General features: G+C 41.2%; 1 protein-coding gene across 1 annotated transcript in view; it reads left to right on the forward strand.

Moving 5' to 3' along the window:
* The window catches only part of BRMS1L (BRMS1 like transcriptional repressor), a 39,724-nt gene extending 20,205 nt beyond the window's left edge, over positions 1-19,519 (forward strand). Inside the window, exons 5-10 of the mRNA XM_058666351.1 lie at positions 7,749-7,845; positions 9,079-9,162; positions 10,388-10,452; positions 11,147-11,186; positions 15,185-15,311; positions 17,967-19,519. Coding sequence (XP_058522334.1) covers positions 7,749-7,845; positions 9,079-9,162; positions 10,388-10,452; positions 11,147-11,186; positions 15,185-15,311; positions 17,967-18,084 — 531 coding nt within the window. The 3' untranslated portion in view covers positions 18,085-19,519. The remainder of the gene's footprint in view (positions 1-7,748; positions 7,846-9,078; positions 9,163-10,387; positions 10,453-11,146; positions 11,187-15,184; positions 15,312-17,966) is intronic.
* Positions 19,520-20,768: the final 1,249 nt, after the last annotated feature.

Consider the following 20,768-nt stretch of genomic DNA (forward strand, 5'->3'; position numbering starts at 1 on the left):
TGTTGGGTACATTATTCTGGGCCAACAATTGTTTTGCTTTTAAAATCTGGAATATATTGCTCCATTCTCTTCTGACCTGTAGAGTTTCCTGTGAGAGGCCTTCTGTGAATTTAATTGCCATTTCTTTATATGTCAATTGAGTTTTTTTCACATGCACATTTAAGGATCTTTTTCACATGTTTGATTAAAGAGAACTTGATTATCATGTGTCTTAGTGAAGATTGCTTTTGGTCAGGCCTGTTGGGAGTTCTGTGCCCCTCATGGATATTGTTTCCCAATTCTTTCTCCAGATCAGGAAACTTTTGCTTTATTATTTTGTTAAATACATTTTTAAATCAGCTTTTCTTTCTGTACCTTCTGGAACTCCTATAACTTATATTTGGCCTTTTAATAATAGTATCTTTTTGGGGCCCGGCGAGGTGGCATAGTGGCTAAAGTCCTTGCCATGAATGTGCTGGGATCCCATATGGGCATTGGTTCTAATCTCAGCAGCCCCACTTCCCATCAAGCTCCCTGCTTGTAGCCTGGGAAAGCAGTCGAGGAAGGCCCAAAGCCTTGGGACTCTGCACCCACGTGGGAGACCCGGAAGAAATTTCTGGCTCCTTGCTTTGGATTGGCGTAGCACTGGCTGTTGTGGTCACTTGGGGAGTGCATCAACGGATGGAAGATCTTCCTTTCTGTCTGTCCTCCTCTCTGTATATTTGACTTTGAATTAAAATAAAATAAATCTTTAAAAAAAATAGTGTCTTTTTAATTCTTGAATACTGTTTTTAGCTTGACCTAGCTGTGGTTCCAGTTTTTTGATTGTTTCACCATTGTGACAAAAAATATCTTCTAATTCTGAGATTCTTTCTTTTGTTTCCTTCTTTCTATTATGGAGACTTTCCATTGAATTTTTAATTTGCTCTGTTGTGTCCTTCATTGCCAGTAATCCAGCTTGATTTTGTTTCAGTGTTACTATTTCATGTGTGACATATTCCTTAAGTTCCTTAAACAGGTGTATGTGCTTCTCATTGTTGATAAGAAGCTTTAAGATGAGTTTTCTGAATTCTGTGTCCCCCATTTTCTCAGTGTCTTCCTCAGTGAACTCTGAGGTTGCCTAAGGCTTTTACTCCTTTGTAGGGGAGTCTTCAGTAATATTCATTGTGCCTCTGTCTCTTTTTTTGCTCTTGGTCATTTTACTTCTGGTTAGCGGATCCTACTCCTTACGGCAGTTTTCTAAGCTGTGTTACCCACAGGTCTATAATTTTATTTTATTTATTGCAGTTGGTATATGAATCTTTGTCTTCAGCCCAGCAAGTTCCAGGTCTGGGCTCTTATGTTAGACTTCTCCTCCGTCTCTAGCCCAAGCTTGTTGCTTACCACTCTCCACCTCCTGTGGTACCGTGCTTGTGGCTGTACTGTTGTCTGTACAACCCCTCTTCAGGTTTGAGCAGTTCCCAGGATTAGGGAGACACCAAGTGTCCTAAATAGCTAGGTTGTTGGTGGTGCTGATCTTGCCAGAATCTGTTTGTCATTAGGTCTGAGGGCCATACGGACCTATTTACGATGCCAAAGTCTGTATTATTTTCCTTATGGAGAAGTGCAGTGCACTGATCTCAGTGAATTCTCCCTGAGCTCAGCACATGCGCAGCTCACTGTTGTCTCTGCAGTCGCAAAGCCTTTGGCACACCATACAAAGTGGTACCTGATATGCCACTGCTAGAGTACTTGATCTGGCTGTCAGGTCTGAGGGCTACCCGGACCTATTTTGGATGAAACATGTAGGATGCTACGTTATTGCAGTTAATTGAGGCAGAAATGAGTTCACTCCTAGCTCAGTGCATGTGCAGTTTTGTCCCATAGCCTTTGACTTCCCACACAAAATGGCCCCAGATTCGGCTTTAAGGGGTGGTCTGGGCCCTGAAAACTACTCTGTTCCCACAGTGCCAGATAGGATCTGCTGCTGTGTCTCTGCTCCTGGTAAAATCAAACAAACCTGCAGGATGGGCAGTTCTTTGTCTGGGTTCACCTCTTAAGCTCCCGGTGAATTAATTCCCCTTCTCACCCTGTGGCTGACAGAGTTCTGACAGTTCAAATTGCTGATGGCTGAATGCCACTGGGTATCTGGTTACTGCAACAGCACACTGTTGTGTCCGCTGCTTTCCTGTGTCTGTCAGCCTCCAAGTGCCCCTCTGCCGCCGGTCTGTCCGCTCTGTTTCCTGGAGTGTGTCCTCTCTGCTTCACTCTGGCTGATGTTTCTCTGTTTAAACATGTTGTTACCTCATTTGGCCATCTTGGTTCTCTTGATCTTCCTTTAATTCTTTTACTTAACAGCACTGATAGGATTTCTATTACAACATGACATCAAAGCAGCGAAAAAATATCATTTTCATGTTTTTTATCATAAGGAATGCTTTTGATACTTTTTCATTAAATATGTTTTGTATTTTAGAAAATATATCAGGTTAAGGAAATTTCCTTTTATTTTTTGTTTTCTAAGAATTTTTGCATGAGTAGTTATTAGGTTTTATAAAATTTCTGTCTATCTACTAAATTAGTCACAATTTTTGGTTTTTGGTATATTAACACAGTAGCTTGTGTCATTCATGTATATATGTGTACATAATATAAATATATATATTTATATACATTATATATATATTTATATATAACTCCTGGAATGGTTCATTTTTGCATTGCCACAGTCAATTTTCTAATATTTTGATGAGAAATTTGAGTTCTTTGTATACAAGTGAGATTTTTTTTTTCAGGATTTTTTTATTTTTATTTGAAAGGAATGGTTCCAGATAGAAGGAGAGACAGAGAGAGAGAAAGAGAAATCTTTCATCTACTGGTTCACTCCCCAACTGGCTGCAGTGTCCAGAGCTGAGCTGATCGATGCCAGGAGTGAGGAGCTTCTTCTAGGTCCCCCTTAGTTCAGGGGGCGCTAGCACCAGGGCCACCCCCTGCTGTTATCCCAGGTTGTAAACAGGAAGCTGGACGGGAAGTGGAACAGCCTGGGCATGAACTGCATCCATCTGGCAGAGGATTAGCCTGGTCCCCTGGCCCCTGGCTCCTGGCTCCCCTCCGGCCCCTGGTCCTGGCCCCTGGCCCCTGGCCCCGGGCCCCTGGCCCCGGGCTCCCCTCCGGCCCCTGGCCCCCGGCCCTTGGCTCCCCTCCGGCCCCTGGCCCCTGGCCCCCGGCCCCTGGCTCCCCTCCGGCCCCTGGCCCCCGGCCCCTGGCTCCCCTCCGGCCTCCGGCCCCTGGTCCTGGCCCCTGGCCCCGGGCTCCCCTCCCGGCTTTGGCTCCCCTCCTGGCTTTTTAGCTCTTGAGGCTACTAGGAGAACGAATCTGAGTGGAAGATCTCTTTCTCTTTATCTCTGTATCTCTGTAACTCTGCCTTTCAAATAAATTAGTCTTAAAAATTCCTTATCCCAGGCCTGGCGGCGTGGCCTAGCGGCTAAAGTCCTCGCTTTGAAAGACCCGGGATCCCATATGGGCGCCGGTTCTAATCCTGGCAGCTCCACTTCCCATCCAGCTCCCTGCTTGTGGCCTGGGAAAGCAGTCGAGGACGGCCCAATGCATTGGGACCCTGCACCCGCGTGGGAGACCTGGAAGAGGTTCCAGGTTCCCGGCTTCGGATTGGCGCGCACCGGCCCATTGTGGCTCACTTGGGGAGTGAATCCTCGGATGGAAGATCTTCCTCTCTGTCTCTCCTCCTCTGTGTATATCTGGCTGTAATAAAATGAATAAATCTTTAAAAAAAAAATTTCCTTATCCCACTTCTAAAGTCTGCATGCCAGGCACTGTTATCTAAATCTTATGCTACTACTTCTGGAATTTAAACTCATATTTCTCAATAATTGATCAGTTTTAGATAATATCTATTGGTTCCTATGATGAAACCCAAAAATGCCATAGGAGTTTTCCTCTGCAAGTTTTATTTTTGTTTTCTTGGTTACAAATACTGTTCACTGAGCCAAGGGTTGGATTGTGCTTACGCCTCCCTTCTTGTATATTTTTTCTAACCTTGGAATGGATAATTGCTTCATTTGTTCTTACTTTTTCTCTGTGTTTATCTGTTCTTCTCAGACTCCAACAGACCCCTGATGCCTCCTAATTCTATTTTTTTTTTTTTTTTGCTATGGCAAATGTGAATAACTTTGTTGATTTTTCACACGGTTTGACTGTTCAGCAAAATAAAAAGCATGTTACCAAATGTAATGAACTCACGGGAAGTCACAGTAGGCATGAGACTGCTGATCAGTTTCCATCCCTGTGAGGATTTAAACTTCTGTCCAGTAAAGGTCAAAGCAGCTACTGATTTTAAAGTTAGTCATAAACAGTCCCAGGGACTTCTGGAGTGTTCTGAAAAACTCCTCATATTTTTTTCTGTCAGTTCTGATGCATGTATTTTTATGTGTAGTATAAAGCCTGTAGTTAGGATTTATTTTATCCTCAGGATATAGTTAAACTCCTTTTTCTGTTATTTAGTATCTAAGTTCCCTGATGATTTGAAGAGTCGTCTTAGTCATTTCCACATAACTAGGTTGTGTTTCTATGTTTTAAAATCCTATTATGTATGCTTTCCAGTGCAGTACATTCCAAAAAGAAAAAAACATAGCTTTTTAGTCTGTGTCACACTTTGGTAATGCTAGTGTTTCGAAATCTCCCAGGACTCCAGGCCTGAATCAGGCTGGAAATTGTGAGGTACCTAGCTCAGGGAGGTATCAAGGAAAACTTTTTTTTTTTTTAGATTTATTTATTCATTTGAAAGGCCAGTGTTACAGAGAGAGAGGTAAGAATCAAAGAGATCTTGTGTCCGCTGATTGACTCCATAGATGTTGACTGCAACAGCCAGGACTAGACCAGCCCGAGGCCAGCACCCAAGGGCTTCATCTGGGTCTCCCACATGGGTGCAGGGGCCCAAGGACTTGGGTCATGTTCCAGTGCTTTCCCAGGCACACGTTAGTAGAAAGCTGGAGTGTAACTAGAGTAGCCGGGACATGAAACATTGCCCAGATGAGATGCTGGTATCAGAGGCAGCGCCTTAACCACTATACCACCATGCCTACCCTGGGAGCACAGATCAGTGTGAGATCTGCACTGGAACCTTGGAGCCACTTTCCTGGGCGTCTGAGATATGAAACAGCCTAAGTGGCAGCCCGGGAAAGGGCTTAGTGAACAGGCGCAGTCAGCATTGGTGTGGATGTTATACAATAGTGAAATGCCTGCTTACAAGTACTGTGTGTACGTAACTAAGTTACCTGTTAAACTCAGGCGCCAAGATAGAGAGTTTGGGTACCCCTTTCTTTTCCATCTAGCTGTGTTCTCTCTCTCTCTCTCCCTTTCTCTCTCTCTCTCTTCTGGGCAGATTTGACACAGAGAGAGGATCCCCTGTCTGTTGGTTCATTCCCCCAAAGGCCACAGTGGCTAGAGCTGAGTTGGTCTGATACTGGGAGCCAGGAGGTTTTCTTGGGTCTCCCACCTGAGTACAGGCCAAAAGAAGAGAGCTGGACCGGAAGTGGAGCAGTCAGAACACGAACAGGCACCCACAGGGGGATTGGTGTTGGAAGGTGGAGTATTAGCTTGCTGTGCTACTGCTCCGGCCTCTCCGGCTGCTTTTAGTTCTTCCCTTCTGCTCAGGAGAGCCCTCTGATGGATCTTGGAGGTTGGCATACAGGGAGAGAACCTTCTAAAAATGGGGAGGGAAGTAAGAATGGGAACAGCTTCAAGCGCTTCTGTGTACTTTTTTTTTTTTTTTAAGATTTATCTTTGTTGGAAAGGCAGATTTACAGAGAGAAGGGGATGTAGAGAGAAAGATCTTCCACCTGCAGGTTCACTCCCCAAGTGACTGCAACTGTCGGAGCTGAGCCAATTGAAGCCAGAAACCAGGAACCAGGAACTTCTTTCAGGTCTCCCTCACGGGTGCAGGGGCCCAAGGCTTTGGGTCATCCTCCACTGCTTTCCCAGTCCACAAGCAGGGAGCTGGATGGGAAGTGGAACAGCTGGGACATAAACCAGCGCTCATATGGAATCCTGGCAGATGCAAGCGAGGACTTTAGCCCCTAGGCTGTGGTGCTGGGCCCCACTTCTGTGTACTGTGAAGTGCACTTTTACTGTCTTTAGAAACAGACATTCAGTGCTGGAAACATCTTGTACTCTCATGGCTTTTGTTTATTTTCTTAACTAGAATACCTATTTTTTGTAGAATTTCCGTTTGATGGAGGGCAGATTTTGGATAGAAATGAAAGAATCTGCCAGGTAAGCTTTTGTATTCTTAAAAGCAAAAGCTTTATCACCTAGTTCTGTGTGTAACTGACGCAGCACGGTATCTGTGGAGGGGACCTCTGCTCTCCTCTCCTCTGCTGTGTGATAGTTCTCAGTTGTTGTAGCAAAGTGTTGATAAGATTGGAGCATTATACACGACTTTATCACGAGCCGGGCTGAATCCAAGGAAGCCAGCAGAGAGAGCTGAACAGTGAGATAAGTTTGCGTGTGACCTTGAGTTGTCGTTGTCTTCAGCTTTGCTTTTGCTTCAGGTCTTATTTGCTCAGAGTGACAAAGCTGTCTGCTCCCTGTGCAGCGGACAAGAACCTTCAGGTATACGACCCAGGGAGTGGACTTCATGGTTGATGCTGGGAGTGCTGCCTTTGTGGGCTGTGTGCACAGTGAATGGTGATATGCAGTGCTGTCCCAACAGCCCCAAGTCCTTGCTAGAGCTAAGCATGTTGTTAGGTGGGTTTGGGGTGTATCTTAGGCTTTTTATATAAAGAAACTATGCACTTTGTATTTTACATACACATTATGGCTTTCAAAATAAGGATTGCAGTGTAACATAAATAAAAATGATCTGTTACCTTGGTTTAAGCTGAGCTTCTCTCAGTGGCATTAGCATGCTGTATGGGTGCCGGTTCGAGTCCTGGCTGCTCCATTTCCTATCTAGCTCCCTGCTGGATGGCTTGCCTGTGGTTTGGGAAAGCAACAGAGGATGACCCAAAGCCTTAGGACTCTGGACTCATGTGGCTGACCCAGAAGCAGCTCCTGGCTCCTGGCTTCAGATCAGCTCAGCTCTGGCCATTGCAGCCATTTGGGGAGTGAACCAGTGATGGGAGATTTCTGTCTTTCTCTCCATGCAACTTTGCCTTTCAAATAAAAATAAATTGATAAGTTGAAAAAATATATAATTAAGAATAACAATGTAGAATTAGTCGATCTGGGTTGTTAGTCTGATCTGCCAATGAAACTGTTTTTTTTTTTTTAGTAAGTCATTTATGGTTTTTGGTAAATTTGAATATATCTAGTTTGCAATATAATTTTTACTATAATTGCTTTCAGTGATTCTAAAACTTATGCTTGAGTCTTCTTTTGATAATGCTGGGTTATGTTAATATGACACTAAGATTGTATTAGGAATAAAGACCTAGTTATTTTAATGGTAAAATATGGTAAAATTATATACATAACAATACATGTTCTTCATTACAGTGACAGGTAGCACCTGGTTATATTAAAAAGTAGTCAGGGAAATTTTCTGTGAGTTTCTATTAAGTATATATTTATCTCATTGTCACATATAAATTTAAATGTTTTTAAGCAAAATGTAATTGCGTGCAGTGAAATGTATATTTTGCTCTATGTTTTCTAGCTTTGTTTCTTTAAGAGTTTTAAGTTGAACTTAATGTCACAGTGCTTTGAGAGTAAGTTACATGGTCCTCTTAGTTTACTCTTGTTTCTACCTAGACATGATTTTTTTTTCCCTGCAGAGTGAGAAGCTGTTGTTATATGATACAGTCCAGAGTGAGCTGGAGGAGAAGATACGAAGGCTGGAAGAGGACAGGCACAGTATTGACATCACCTCAGGTAGGGCCGTGGTGGATTTGGCACGTGTGAGTGACACCAAGCTCTTGATGTACTCCACAGCATGAGCATCTCTTATTGGGAATGCTTGGGAATATTTACATATATTTTGGAGATAACTTTGAGAGTCTAAACATAAAATCCATTTATGTTTCATATACAACTTCTATGTAGCCTGCAGTAACTTCGTACAGTATTTCTGGTTTGCCTGTGTTGTGACTTTGACCAAGTCACATGAGATGAGGATGGAATTTTCTGCTTGCATCGTCTTGTTAGCACTCAAAAGAAAAGTTTGGGATTTTGGATTTTTGGTTGAGGGTTGATCAGTCCGCAGTACTCCATGATATCCTGGTCTTCCGACGCCGATGTTAGGTATTGTCCGAACAGGGAAGAAGGAGAGGCTGCCAAAAAACTTGATGTGAGACTGCTTGGCTTGAGCTCAAGCTTTAGAAGACAAACACCGGGAGCTCATGAGCAGAGACAGAAGTGTGGCAGGACTGATGGATAGTGTGAGCAGACAGCAGCGGGGTACTTTGTTCCTGCTGAGCCTTGCAAGGCGCGCGTGGGAGAGAATAAAGCCTTTCCCTTGGGCTCAGGCCTAGGACAGTGAACACAAGTGATAGGGATGCATAAAGTAGGTCAGTGCAATGTGTAATTTGCTTTTTTCCAGGGTTATGATGGAGAGGTTTTCTGCATCCACCATAAGGCTTACTAGGTTACCTGAGGTTCTTGCATCTGTTTAATTTTATCTTTTATAATTTCATTTCCTTGGCGTAGAGGGGTGTGGTGGAATCAGATGAGCTGAGGCTTGATGCCGGGGTCCCTGTCCTGGTTACTGGGTAACCAGGGAGAGTTGCTGAGCTTTTCTGAGCTGGCCTCCTTGTCAACAAGAAGAAGTAGTCAGAACGTCTACCTTCAAGATAAAGATGAGAATTAGGGGAGACAGTGCATGTAACACATACTTTACAAAGTGTCTGACATGTGCCCATCAGTTATCAGCATGTGCTACATTGATTTATGATTTAAAAAGCAGAGAAAAATTTGTAAGTACTGTATACAGCTGCTCACAAAGTGTTAGTCTTGTATATATACATATGTACTGTATATATGCAACACCATCAGTGAAATTGTGTAGTTTCATACTTGAATAGGTAGCCACTATGGTATTATAGTTTATAGTCTCTTTTCCTCTTTTGTCACCATAAATGTAATGCTTAATTTTTATTTGTCTGCCAGAGCTGTGGAATGATGAGCTGCAGTCAAGAAAGAAGAGGAAGGACCCGTTTAGTCCCGACAAGAAGAAGCCCGTTGTTGTTTCGGATATCCTTTGCCAGGCGCTCTGCTGTGTTTTTCTCCCTTGCCATATGTTTCCGCAGTGTGCGTACTTTGGCAGCTTTTATTAGTACATTTTGACTTAAAAAACAAAAAGTAGAAGACGAGTTACTAAATGGATTGAGGGCAGAAGAAATCATTTACTTGAAGAATGATGAGGGAGGAGAGGAAATTTACTCTTGATCTCAAGTTTGAGCACTGGTGTGGCTCTCCGCTGGCAGTGAAGATACCTTGGTTTGATGTCCAGCTCTGTCCTGACTCCAGCTTCCTCCTAGTGTGAGCCTTGGGAGGCAACAGGGGAGGGCTCAAGTGCTGGACCCGTGGGCTGAGCTCAGGTCGCAGCCCTGGCCGTCTCAGATGCTTGGGGGAAGAGAACCAGTGGATGGAAGCTCTCTCCTTTTGTCTCTCTCAAGAAAAAACGAAGTATACCTGTGTCTATATGCATTTTCATAGTTATAAGGTGTTAGAAGTTAAATGACTGTATGATGACTTAAAAAGTTCTCATGTGAACTTTTATTTTATTTTAAAGATTTTAATTTTATTTTTATTGGAAAGTCAGATATACAGAGAGGAAGAGAGAGAGAGAAAGATCTTCCGTCCATTGATTCACTCCCCAAGTGAGTGCAACGGCCAGAGCCGTGCCAATCTGAAGCCAGGATCCTGGAGCCTGGAGCCTCTTCCAGGTTTCCTACACGGATGCAGGATCCCAAAGCTTTGGACCGTCCTCGACTGCTTTCCCAGGCCACAAGCAGGGAGCTGGATGGGAAGTGGAGCTGCCGGGATTAGAATTGGCGCCCGTGTGGGATCCCAGCGTGTGCATGGTAAGAACTTTAGCTGCTAGACTACCATGCCAGGCCCTCCTGTGTACTTTTAAAAACATTTTAGTATTTCTGAAATTGTATTCAATCTCAGCATTTCTTATGGAATGTTCCCCTTGTCTTTGTCTTTTCCTCTCCACCTTAGAAACCAAGTACAGTTAAGGATTTCATAGACTCAAGGGAATGTGGTTATGACCTTATAAGTGTACACACACACACACACACACACATACATATGATATTTATTCTGATATGAATAATCATTTGGAATCAGAATTCAATATACCAAAGGATTATCTTGCTAAACCCTGATTTCCTTCTCTGAAAAAATAAATGTTGGAAATATGATTCAGAGTGTGATATCTTTGCAGCTAAATTGACCTTGACCTTTCAACGCCCATATATAGTGTATATGCTACAAGATCTTGACATTCTGGAAGACTGGACAACAATCAGGAAGGTATGAGGAGAAAGCAGTGCACAAATGTATATACATGTCTGTTTTCTACTTTTAAAAGTATAGATTTTCACTGGTATGTCAAAACTTGGTACTTGCTGAATATACTTTGCTTTTACATTTTCTCTAAGACAGTTAATACTATTACAGATAACAGCAGTCTGTAATGAATTTCATGAACTAGGGACATGCCAGTGGTCTGTATTTTCTTAATGTATGCATGATTACAGAAAAATGTTTGTTCATTTTGCCCCAAATAATACCACCATTTTGTGCCTAATCCTTAGCTTAGTGCTAGGTCATGGAAAGCACTGGATGGATATTTGTTGCAAGAACAAAAATGAGCATTTAATCTCAGTGTTTCTTGTATTTTGTCACATTTGAGAATTACAAGCTTTTTGTGCTTGGTTGAGAGTTGAGACTCATTTTCCTTATTCGATTTTTCCATTTTTATAAGCTTCCTAGTTGAGAGAGTGTTATTTCAGATGCTGAGAATACTTCCAGGAGAAATAGTTCTTTTTTATTACATTCCATTTGGCCTTAGACTGTAAAAATTTGTTGAAGCAGCTGGTCGTTAGATTTTACTGTTTTAGTATTTGTGCTAATTAGTAGTGTTATATTTCTTAAATGAGTACCAAAATATATTTTCAGTCAAAACTCAGTTTATTTTTATCTTTCTCCCACTCTCTCTCTGAAGGCAATGGCTACGCTGGGTCCACACAGAGTGAAAACAGAACGTGAGTCTGGGTTGAGGAGCACTTGCCATGTAGGGCTAATCAGTTGTCTGCATCCTCAGGAGTTCCCTGTGAGGGGTTCCCTTTCATCCTCATTCACTCTGCCTGAAATGAGCAGGAATTCCTCTGATGACTTTTGTGTGAAAGTTTTAAAACTTCTGGATATAGAATATTTCTTCTTTTGGTGTTCAGCTATACTGTTATTAGCTGTATCAGGTCAGAAATTCAATATTCAGTCTTCATTGAATTTTTTGGGCCCGGTAATTCTTTAGGGGTGATATTTGGAATTCCTAGCTGGGCTCCTGGCAGTTGTGAACCTGCTGAAATTATGCACAGTTTCTTCAGGCTGCATATTTTCTGAATTCACCCATTACCAAGATTTACATATTCCAGTTGATCTTAGTAAATTTGACAGCAAGTTACACTTTCTTGATTTTTTTCTCATTCTGAAAAGCTGTTTTGTTACAAAACAGCACAATGTACAACAATGCACAGGCAAGTTAAATTAACAAGATATTTAAAAAGTGATGGGGGGAGAGGAATGAGGTAGGGACAGATGAAAGATAATTTTAACAATAAGCTTGCCAGCTTAAGTAGCATTTATCTTTTGTTTGAGATCTAGCTGCATTCATATAAAAAGTGTAGTGAAAACTATTTTGTGATTTCATTTTGAAATTATAGCATATGACTAAGATATTTTGAATATAAGCTTGTTTGTATGCCAGGCAATCTCCAGAAACTCACTTAGTATCCCTTTTTAAAAAGAAATTGTAACTCTATTCTGATGTTGTTGAGTCGAGCAGTAAAATTAAAGGCTATAGGCCAGAAAGCCAACTGTGAAATGAAAATAGGAGAATTTTCCCTAACTATCTGGGTACAATAAAAAACATTTAAGTAGCAAATTAATTTCTTCAACAGTGTAATAAATCCTAATTAGATGGCAGATAAGATCTATGGAAGACAATAGAGTACCAACAATATGATAAAATTAAGAGAGTGAGGGCCTGGCGCGGTAGCCTAGTGGCTAAAGTCCTCGCCTTGCATGTGCCAGGATCTCATATGGGTGCCAGTTCTAATCCCGGTAGCCCTGCTTACTGTCCAGCTCCCTGCTTGTGGCCTGGGAAAGCAATCAAGGACAGCCCAAAGTCTTGGGATCCTGCACCCACGTGGAAGACCCAGAAAGGAGCTCCTGGCTCCTGGCTTTGTATTGGCACGGCTCTGGCTGTTGCGGTCAGTTGCTAAGTGAAATCATTGGATGGAAGATCATCCTCTCTGTCTCTCATCCTCTGTATATTTGACTTTGCAATAAAAGTAAATAAATCTTTTAAGAAAAAGGAGAGACTATGAAACAGTAAATGGAATAATTCGAGTGTAAAGTAAAACATTATTTATGAATGTGGTAGTCAATATAATTATTCTGTTTTGCTTTATGAACACCAGATCATAGCCAAACAGATTAACAGCATTGTAAAATCATATCAACATTATTTTTGCTGTTCTCTCACAACTAAATGTGTTTACTATTACTACTTTCAACATTGACTTGTAGATTTGTTTATATAATAGCTAAGTAGCTTTCCTCCAAACTTTTCTGAATAACAGTAGCAGCAACAAAAGTAAAGGATGTATTAACGATTCTACTAAAGATACTTCGTCATTTGTTTATGGCCTCTACATGGCCTTATGGGAATTTTTCTAACTAACTTTTGAATCCAACCACTGCCCCACAAAGTCTCTGTTGGAGGAAGTATCATCTTTGAAATACTATGTTGTAGAGTAATAAATGCTCTACAACTCAAAAGTGGTTTACGAGACTGTCAACATAATGACTAATTTCAGTCATTCTCCCAAATACGTCCTGTTTCCGTTTTCTAGACTATGTTTCTTGAATATAATGGAACATTTAGTTTACGTCAGTTTCCCATCAGTCTAGCAAAATAACGTAATGGTGGCTATCTCAGCCAGTGCTCCGGGTTGAAAGGAGGGTCTTGCTCTGACGGCTCCCAAGGCTTTGGCTGTGTCATTTTTCTCACCAGACTTAGTTCATGTTTGGCCTGAAGAGTCTCATTTTCTGTTTGGCCGCTCGGAAGTTGGGCTTCCTATTTTTAATGTCTGATTCCACTCTGACCATGCTCAGCTTCTCATCTGTAACCTGCTCTGTAGTGTCCTCTGTATGTTGCACTTTTAAGCAGGCGTTCAAGACCATGAAGAAGCTTTGTGTAGAGTATTGTTGGCCTCTCCTGTAAACTGTGCCGTGCAGCCAGTTTCACAAGGCCAGTGGTGTTCTTCAGCAAACCCACCACGGCTGTCTTGATTGTATTTTTTTAAACTCTGATCACTGCTGAAATTGTGACGGACACTGGTATCAGTCTTCTTTGACCATGAATGGGCTTTGCTAATGTCTGTAAAGATGAAGAAGCTAGGTTTCCCATCATTCTAGCAAAACTACGTTTTTTTTTTTTTAATAATATGTTGAGTTATTTTTTTAAATAACATATTCTAGATATTAAGAGAGGGAATTTCTAGTCACATGCCAATAGTTTATCTGGAAAAGATAAGATCATTTCCATCCTTTCACTCAAGGATTCCTTGAAGACTATAGAAGTCTATTGTCCTGAGGATAGTCCTTGGGAATTCACCCTGCAGGGAAACAACTTTTAGGTTATGAATTCCTTTGAGAGTCTCACTACTCGGTTATAGCAGGTCTTCCCCACACTACAGTTATTGTTAGAAATTGCAACTTGTTTGCTTTCTTCATAGCACTTTTTGTACTTTTTTAATTTTATTATTTACTTGCTTGTCTCCTGACTGGACTGTAAGTACCACGAAAACTTTTTTTTTAAATACTTATTTTGAAAGACTTATAGACAGAGTGGTTGAAACAGAGAGCTCTTCCATCTGCTAATTCACTCCCCAGATGGCCACTATGGCCCAGGTCAGACCAGGCTAAAGCTTGGAGCCAGGAGCTTCTTCCAGGTCTCCCATGTGGGTGACAGAGCCCAAGCACTTGGACCACCTTCTGCTGCTTTTCCCTGGCACATTAGAAGGAGCTGTGTTGGAAACGGAGCAATTGGAACTTGAACTGGTGCCCATGTGATGTGTAGGTATTACAGGGGACAGCCCGATACCAGCCCCACACACAGGCTTTTTTGCAGTTCTTTTTTTTGTTTGTTTGTTCCCAGCCCCCAGCATAGTTCTGTGTGTTTATGAAGTGCTCAGACATGATGTCTCCTTCTACATACATGTGCTAAATATGATGGTGAAAAGAGGTGGTCTCCTGGGGAGTGCCGAAGGCAGGATCATGTATCCATCAGTCACTACTGATGAGGCAGTTACAGGTTCTCATGCTTGCTCCAGGAAGCGTGAAGTGGTGCTGATGGTCCACTGAGCCAGAGCTGCAGTGGCTGGGGAAGACTTCCCAGAGCAGGTGACATTTGAGGGATGCAGAGGTTTCAGGGTTGTGATATGCCTTTGACAGTCTGTTTCTATTAAGGTCATTTTTTCTTTCCCCAGCATGAGTTTATTTGACTCTTATAAAACCATTGCTGGGATTGAAAATGGAATTTCTACAGTGTACTTTTGGAATTAAAAGCCTGGGGAGTTCTCGGTATATGTAGTAAGCTCTGCATCTTTGAAAGTGTCAAGTGATTGCAGAGGACAGAACACGAAAAGCATCGTTTTCAATTGGAACTGTGGTGAATGGCATTTGGCATAAACTTAAAATTGGCCCTAGTAGTTGATAATGCACCTGTTTCCCCGCTCTGGCAGTCATTTTGTGAATAGGTGATTTCTTGCTCGTTGTTTAGTAGGTTTTTTTTTTAGGAATAATGAATTATATGAAGAATGTGAGACATCATATTGCTTTGTTTTTATTGGGTATTAGTTTCTCTAAGACATGTCTTTCACACATGTGCCTGGGTTTTATTCAATCTTACGATTGCGAGCCTTTTGCTCTCTGATGGTGTGGTAGTATTGTAACGGTGTCTGACCTGACCCCTTAGCTCCTGTGAAGCTTGAGAAGCATCTGCACAGTGCCAGATCTGAAGACGGAAGACTGTATTATGATGGCGAATGGTATATACGCGGACAGACCATATGTATTGATAAAAAAGATGAATGTCCTACCAGGTAAGAAGCCGCTGTCATGTTAAGAGTTTACGTCATGCAGTTCATGGGGCTCATTACCTCCATGGTGCAACACATTGCCTGGGAGTCCCTTTTCCAGTCAACACACGATTTGATTACAACATGTGTGTACTCAGGTACTAATGTGATTGCACCAGACTTCATATCAAATGCATGAATGCACTGGGAATGTTGGAAAAATATAGCTAGCTAAATAGTCCTTTTGATTAATTCTTACCATAGAGAAATTATAATGATCCCAAAATAGTGACCTAAAACCATTCTGTCATGAATGAACCCTTGGCCTTTGGAATGTTCATGGTGACATTTTGGATAAAAAGAATTTATATCAATTAAGGTAGGTAAGTAATATAAAAATTAATGAAAGCCGTATAGTAATTAAGGAAAAACTTGAATATTGAGCATTGCCTTTTAAAAGTGTCAGTAATTCTTCTAGGCTTACATGAAGTTTACACATGTATTTATATAGCATTGAAAATTTTATCCAAGGTGGCCTTTTGAAAGTATTTATGTTAATCACTGCTTTCATTTCCTCACTAGCGTATTTAATTCTGAATACTCTCCTAGAGTTAGAAAATACCCTTTTTCAGAGTTTAGTCTTGAACACTCATTTTCTAACTACGAGGCTTTCCATTGAATTATAGTTGCATTCAGGAACATTGTGCATAATAACTGTTGTCATAGACACTCACAGATAGGTATAATAGTCCTAAATTATTCTCCTTATTTTATTGTTTTGGATATGTTTACTAGCATAGTGATTAAGAAAGATGATATAGTGTGAACAACAAAACCCCATAAATTTATTTTTTAGGAAAATTTCTATGTCAAGATTAGTCATGTCCAAAAGAACCACTGTAAGTACAGTCAGTGGTGTGACACTGGGAATTGGGGATGAGTGTTGCAGAGATTTCCTGTAGCTAAGGCCAAGGTTGAGGGTGTAACACCACGTAAGTAAGGATTTCAAAGTGCCGCAGTGGGGTGGGGATAGAATTGGAACAGTGCGTTTCGGCCAATTACATGTTTAACAGTGGCAATGTGTTCTGAGAAATGTGTCCTTAGGCATGATCATTGGGCAAGCATCTTAGAGTATACTTACACAGATCTGTGAGGTCTAAGGCAGACACTTGATGTGGCCTCTTGTGCGCAGGAGACACATCCAAGGTAGGATGAAGGAGGCTGCTATCAGCGTAGCATGGCCTCCTGTTTCACAGTAACCAAAAGGGATTCACTGAAATATACTAATAAAAGATGTAAATTAGTAAAAGCAAGGAGATTTCAAAAGGCTTATGGAAATAGAATGAAAAAATAAGCTTATTTTGGTACATTTTTGAAGATTTACTTATTTATTTGAAAGGCAGTGACAAAGAAGCAGAGAGAGAGGAAGAGGTTTTCCATCTCTTTCTTGGTTCGCTCCCCAAGTGTCCACAGTAGCTGGATCTGTGTCAGGTCAAAGCCGGGAACCAGGAATGTCATCAAATCTCTTATGTTGGGGCCCAGGACCCCCAGGACTTGCACCATCTTCTGTAGCCTTCCCAGGCACGTTAGCAGGAAGATCAGTTGGAAGCAAGGATTTGAACTTACACTTTGATGTGGAATGAGGGTGATCCAAGCAGTGGCTTTAGCTGGTGCCTTGCAAATCCTGCTCCCCCGAATTTGTCAATTTGTGTGTGTGAGCGATCTTTAAAAAGTTCATGGCAAATGTGTGTTGTGAAAAGACCATGCATAGATTTCAAACTTTCTGACGTCCAACTTACCCTTGAATTCTGTGTTTCAATAACCTTTTGAAGTGCTGTTAGGGTAGATTGTTAACATGGTGTGTATTACTGAGGGCGTGTGCCACACCAAAGCTTGTACGTGCTGAGCTTGCCGGCAGCTGGCAGCGTCGCGGGTTTGCCTACACCATCACCACAGACCCGTGTGCAGTGCAGTGCTTTGCAGCACAGTGGGTGTCATCAGGCAAGAGAAAGGTCAGAGGTCCCATTACAATCTTGCGGGGCACCTGCTGTGCTCCCAGTCTGACCCTCACAGAAAACTCACTATGCACTGTGTGTGACTGGAGTTCTCACAGAGAATAGGTTTTACCAATGCTGTTAAGCAAGGAGGTTTCCTGCTGTGTGTTGGTGAGCATCATGTTTTTGATGGCAGTAGTGCAGACTACCAGTAGGCAGTAGTAAATGGCAACCCTCCACTAGCACCTATTGTTGCAGACCAGCGATTTTGCGTTTTGAGCTGGTAATCTACAGAGAGGTGATAAAATGGATGCAACTGCAGGACAGCAAGTTGAGTGAAATAAAGCAGATACAAAGACAAATACTGCCTGTTCTCCTTTATGTGTGGGAGTTAAAATTAAAAAAGGAAAAAAAAAACCCTATATGTGTCTGTATCCCGAGAGTGGCAAATTTCTAATGCTGTAAATGTTATACTATTGTAGTCATAATGGTCTGTGATTGCTTTAAAATTTGTATGGATGAATTGGTTATCTTTGCATTAAGTTATTGTTCATAGCCTTCCTATATTTCTGATAAACAAGGGTCTTTTTGATTTTTAACAAAAGTAAAAATAAACAAAAAAACAAAAATAAATGAGATGAATCATAGTGTAATTAATTCATTCGTTTTTTTTTTTTCTTTTTAGTGCCATAATTACAACAATTAACCATGATGAAGTTTGGTTTAAGAGGCCTGATGGAAGCAAATCTAAGCTTTACATTTCACAGCTACAGAAAGGAAAATATTCAATTAAGCATTCATAATCATGATGTAAGTGTTAGCTAAACCTACCTTATTAGTGTTACAAAGTGTGATGTGCCATGGGAGTAAAAAACTATTCAGTAACTTCACATTCTCATTGTACCAAGACAGAATTTGCATTTGTAGGCAGTACTTTAAGTAGACCGCATATCGATGTTTTTAGAAGAAATAGTAAAAAAGGTTAATCATGATCATTGCATTTGTTTGCTCTTAGGTCCCATGAACAGTATAGGTAGGGATTTCTTTCTAAATTCTTTTTTTAAAGGTTATATAAATATGTCATCTTTAGTGCACTATGATATTCTGTGTTCAGATTTTTTCCATTTCTTTGTCATTCTTTGTAAATAGGTGATAAAATGATTCCTATAAATGTTTTGTATTAGTAGATTAGTGTTGAATCACAATTGAGATTGAAACATATATATGTGAGTATGTACATATGGGATCATCAGCTTATTTAGAACTGATGGCCTTACGTTACAATCTTGTTTTACCCAAAATGGAACTCTTGGGTTTGAGAGCTAAAAGGAGCACTTTTGTAGCATAGAGGCTTTCCTTTTCCTCTTCCTTGAGTGTGTGGTTGTTACCTGCTTTTTACAAGTTGTACTTCATTAGTAAAGTCAGTGTCACGTGATAACATACTTTGACCTGTGTTTCCTGTGACCCTGTAGAGGGCAGGTCTTTATACCTGGTATTTATGATGCAGTGTGTAAGTGGACATTAACTGACAGTATTGTGGTGCTTGCTGTACATGTCTGATTTTTTGGAAACAGATTTTTAGGAAGTGTTTTCCAGAGGTGAAGAATGGTCCTTACCTGATTTGATTCCTATGGTCACATAGACAGAGGTAGTCTCCTTGAATCTGTTTCCAACTTTATTATTTTTTTATCCCTGGTGTTTCTATACATTAAGGCCCTTCGGTGCAATTTGGAAAATGTCCTCCCGTCCCCTAGCCACATTCAACATTAACTTCCAGAGCCTCAGGAACCGCACGAAGCATCGAGACCCTGATTACAGCAACGCTGTGGGCTGTAGCATATGTTCAGGGTGCAAGCAAGCCAAGTATTCCTGGTGGCCTTGTGCACTTTAATTCCCATTACAGTGAGACTCAAGAGGTCGAGGGAGAAATCTGCCTGTGAACACTTAGCGCAGGAAAAGCTGCACGATTCCGTTTGTTTTCTTACCGTTTACCTCTGCAAACCTCGGGTGAAGATCACTACTTCCCGGTTGCCAAATTTTAAAACATTTGACTGCTGAAATGCAACATCAGCTAAGTTATGCTACTTCGTTCTCTTTCTAGTCGACCTTAGCAAATGTACAGAATGTCATAACTCAATAGTCTTTGACAGTACTTATGTATACAATGTTTGATAAGCATTTTTAATAAGATTTGTATTTTTAAATTTAGTATATAATAAAAAGATGTGTTGAAATGTCCTTTGTAGTGTCTTGAATTACTGATGTGTGCTCAGTTCTTTCATTCTTTAATTTTTAAAGAGTCTTTTTGTTTGGAAGACAGAAACAGAAGGAGATTTTCTATATGCTGATTCATTCGCGCAAATAGCTGCAACAGCCAATTTGGACCAGGCTGAAGCCTGGAGCCAGGTACTCCCTCAAGGCCTCCCATAGGTACTTGGGCTGCTGCCTGTGTGGTGTTAGCAGGAAGCTGGATAGGTAAAGGAGCTGGGTTACTGGTATTGCTAACAGGGCTTAATCCAATGAGTCACAATGCCACAATGCTGGACCCTCTTTTATTCTCTGTAATCCGTGCATTTCTGAAAAGAATTTGAGCCACGTTACATTAATAGATGTAACCTACTACCTCTATTAATAAGTGCTTGACTTGCGTTTATGCTTCTCTGAGCCATCCATCATCCAGCTTCTGTTGTATATTCAGGTGCTCCAGACTCAAGTTATTCTTATTTCACAAATAAACAAGCATAATACAATGCTGTTAAGGTTTCAAAAAGCATGCCTCACTTGGATTAAAGCACCACAAAACATATTTTGCTACTGGCATATTGCTTCAGATGTCCTGTCATAGGTTTAATTTAGAAAAATTGGGATGTGGCAGCTGCTTCTGCTACTGTTTATGGCCAACTTCTGAGTCAGTTCCAGAGATTGTTTTTATTACAGTTCTCAGTTCGCTCTTTTTTTTTTTTTTTACTTTTGGATGGATGATCTTTTTGACTCTTCTGTCTGTAATTGTGATCTGCCTTTCCATTACCTTTAAAAAAGGTAACGGGATCCAGTGTGGTAGCCTAGTGGCTAAAATCCTCACCTTGCATGCTCTGGAATACCATATGGGTGCTGGTTCTAATCCTGGCTGTCTCACTTCCCATCCAGCTCCCTGTTTGTGGCCTGGGAAAGCAGTCGAGGATGGCCCACAGCCTCAGGACCCTGCATCTGCATGAGAGACCTGGAAGAGCTCTTGGCTCCTGGCTTCAGATCGGTTCAACTCAGCTCCAGCCATTGTGGCCGTTTGGGGAGTGAACCAGTGGACAGGGAGATCTTTCTCTCTTGTCTCTTTTTCTCTCTATAAATCTGACTTTACAATAAAAATATAAGCAAATCTTTTTTTTTTTCTTTAATAAGTAAAGGAGAACAAATCAATGTATGTCAGGTGCTTAGAGCAATACTTAATACCTGATCAGTTCTATGGAAAAGCTGTGTGCTGTTTTGACAT

Source organism: Ochotona princeps, chromosome 6 (assembly GCF_030435755.1).
Source record: "Ochotona princeps isolate mOchPri1 chromosome 6, mOchPri1.hap1, whole genome shotgun sequence".
NCBI classification, from domain to species: Eukaryota; Metazoa; Chordata; class Mammalia; order Lagomorpha; family Ochotonidae; genus Ochotona; species Ochotona princeps.